At 36.4% G+C, this 2,802-nt stretch overlaps 1 protein-coding gene across 1 annotated transcript; it reads left to right on the top strand.

Moving 5' to 3' along the window:
- Nucleotides 1–1,556: 1,556 nt before the first annotated feature.
- Nucleotides 1,557–2,575, top strand: LOC307098576 (mitochondrial nicotinamide adenine dinucleotide transporter SLC25A51-like; the record flags this gene model as incomplete). The annotated part of the gene is made up of 1 exon (XM_079769500.1): nt 1,557–2,575. The coding sequence occupies exon 1, from the start codon at nt 1,682–1,684 to the stop codon at nt 2,573–2,575; it is 894 nt and encodes a 297-aa protein (XP_079625626.1). The 5' UTR covers nt 1,557–1,681.
- Nucleotides 2,576–2,802: the final 227 nt, after the last annotated feature.

Here is a 2,802-nt window from a genome sequence, read left to right as displayed (position 1 = left end):
CTTTTCATTTCTTTTGAGTATATACCCAGAAGTAGAATTGCTGGATTGTAATGGTAGGTCTACTTTTTTTCTTTCTTTCTCTTTTTTCTAATGGTAGGTCTACTTTTAATTTTTTTAGGAACCTCCATATTTTTTTCATAGTGGCTAGACCAATTTACATTCCCACCAACAGCATACAAGGGTTCCCTTTTCACCACATCTTCACCAGCACCTTTTGTTTCTTGTCTTCTTGATGAAAGCCATTCTAACAGGCATGAGGTGATATCTCACTGTGGTTTTGCTTTGCATTTCCCTGATGATTAGTGATGCTGAGTATCTTTTCATGTGCCCTTTTGCCATTTTGATGTCCTCTTTGGAAAAACATCTATTTAGTTTCTGTACATTTTTAAATTGGATTTGTTTGGTTTTTGTTACTCAGTTGTATGAGCTCTTTATATATTTTGCATATTAACCCCTTATCTGGTATATGGTTTGCAAATATCTTCTCCTATTCTGTAGGTTGCCTTTTCATTTTAATTGTTACTTTTGCTGTGTAGAAACTTTTGAGTTTATGGCCCCGTTTGTTTTTGTTGTTTGTGCTTTTAGTGCCATGTCCAAAAAAATCATTGCCAAGACCAATGTTGAGAACCCTTTCCCTTACATTTTATTCTAGGAGTTTTGTGGTAATAAGTCTTATGTTTAAGTCTTTGATCCATTTTAAGTTAAAGTTTGTGAGTGGTGTGATATAGGGATCCAATTTTATTATTCTGCATGTGTTTCTGTAGTGTTCTCAACACTATTTGTTGAAGAGACTATCCTTTACTCATTGGGTGTTCTCAGCTTCTTTGTCAAATATTCGTTGACTGTATATGCCAGGATTTAATTCTGGGCTATTCAGTTTCATCAGTCTGTGGGGTCTGTTTTTTGTGCCAATACCATACTATTTTTATTACTATGGTTTTCTACTATAGTTTGAAATCAGAAAGTATGATACCTCTGGCTTTGTTTTTTGTTTTTGTGGGGTTTTTTTCAGGATTGCTTTGATTATGTGGTCTCTAGTGGTTCCACACAAATTTTAAGATTGTTTCTATTTCTGTGAAGAATGTCTTTAGTATTTTGATGGAGATTGTGTTGAATCATGGCTTGGCTCATATGAACATTTTAACAATATTAATTCTAACAATTCATGAACACATGATGTCTCTACATTTGTTTGTGTCTTCTTTGATTTCTTTCATCAAAGTTTTATAGTTTCCATTGTATAGATTTTTCACTTACTGGGTTAGGAAAATATTTAAGTGTTTTATTGTGAATGGGACAGTCTTTATTTCTTTTTCAGATTAGTATAAAGTAATGCAGCTGATTTCTGTATGTTGATTTTGTATCCTGCAACTTTACTGAAATTGTTGATTGGATCCAACAGCTTTTTTCACTAACTCTTTTGGATTTTCTCTATATAAAATCATACCTTCAGGCTCACTCGCTGATCCGGCGGCCGGTGGCTACCAGGCGTGGAGTAGGCACCTATGGTGATGGGAAATCCAGTTATCAAAATTGGCTCCAGAAAAGAGAACCTAACATCCATTAACAATGGAAAATTTTGAGAACATTACCAAAAAGCCACCATTCCTCAAAACACCAGGCCCAGATGGTGTTACAAGTTTAAAAAAATCCTTCATGAAGAAGACAGATCTTAAGCCACATGATGGATTCAGAAGCTCATAAAAAGAGGACGCCAATCATAACATCTTCAAAACAAGAGATAGCAACTCATATTACAGATGTTGGTAGACTGAAACATTATTTGTGTGGCTGCGGTGCAGCTTTCAGCAATGTAGTGATCGTATTTCCCATTCAGAAGGTGCTCTTTCGGCAACAGCTGTATGGAATCAAAACCAGGGACGCAGTGCTTCAGCTGAGGAGGGATGGGTTTCAAAACTTGTATCGTGGAAGTCTTCCCCCATTAATGCAGAAGACAACTTCACTGGCACTTATGTTTGGTCTGTATGAGGATTTATCTTGCTTTCTCCGTAAGCATATCCGTACCCCAGATTTTGCAACCCATAGCATGGCAGCAATACTTGCAGGGACAACAGAAGCAATTTTCACTCCATTGGAAAGAGTTCAGACACTGCTTCAAGACCACAAACATCATGATAAATTTTCAAACACTTACCAGGCTTTCAAGGCACTGAAATGTCATGGAATTGGAGAGTATTATCGAGGCTTGATACCTGTTCTTTTCCGTAATGGGTTCAGCAATATCCTTTTTTTTGGCCTTCGAGGTCCTATTAAGGAGCATCTCCCTACTGTAACAACTCACCGTGATCATGTGGTCAATGATTTTATCTGTGGAGGTCTATTGGGTGCCACATTGGGAATCTTATTTTTTCCAGTTAATGTTGTAAAAGTTCGCATGCAGTCTCAAATTGGTGGGGAATTTCAGTCTTTTTCCAAGGTTTTCAAAATAATCTGGTTAGAACGAGACAGGAAATTGACAAATCTTTTCAGAGGTGCCCATCTAAATTACCACCGGTCCCTCATCTCTTGGGGCATAATCAATGCAACTTATGAATTCCTGTTAAAAGTTATATGAAAGAAATAATCAACTAAGTGCCGTTTACCAATTGATTAGACCTTCAAAGAAGAATGTAGTTTGGCCTCATTCCTAAATGGCCAAATATAAGTTGGTATAAATTCAGGGCACAATGAATTATGGCAAAGCTGTTTCCCTTAAGCACCAACAAATTCAGAATAAAAGGTTTCAATAGGAAAATTTAAGGGTTTGGGGGTTTTTTGTTTGTTTTTTTTAATATGTTTCTA

Source organism: Cnephaeus nilssonii (assembly GCF_951640355.1).
Source record: "Cnephaeus nilssonii genome assembly, chromosome: 4".
Lineage (NCBI taxonomy): Eukaryota > Metazoa > Chordata > Mammalia > Chiroptera > Vespertilionidae > Cnephaeus > Cnephaeus nilssonii.
The sequence above is the reverse complement of the archived record's forward strand: the minus strand, read 5'-3'. Positions and strand labels throughout refer to the sequence as shown.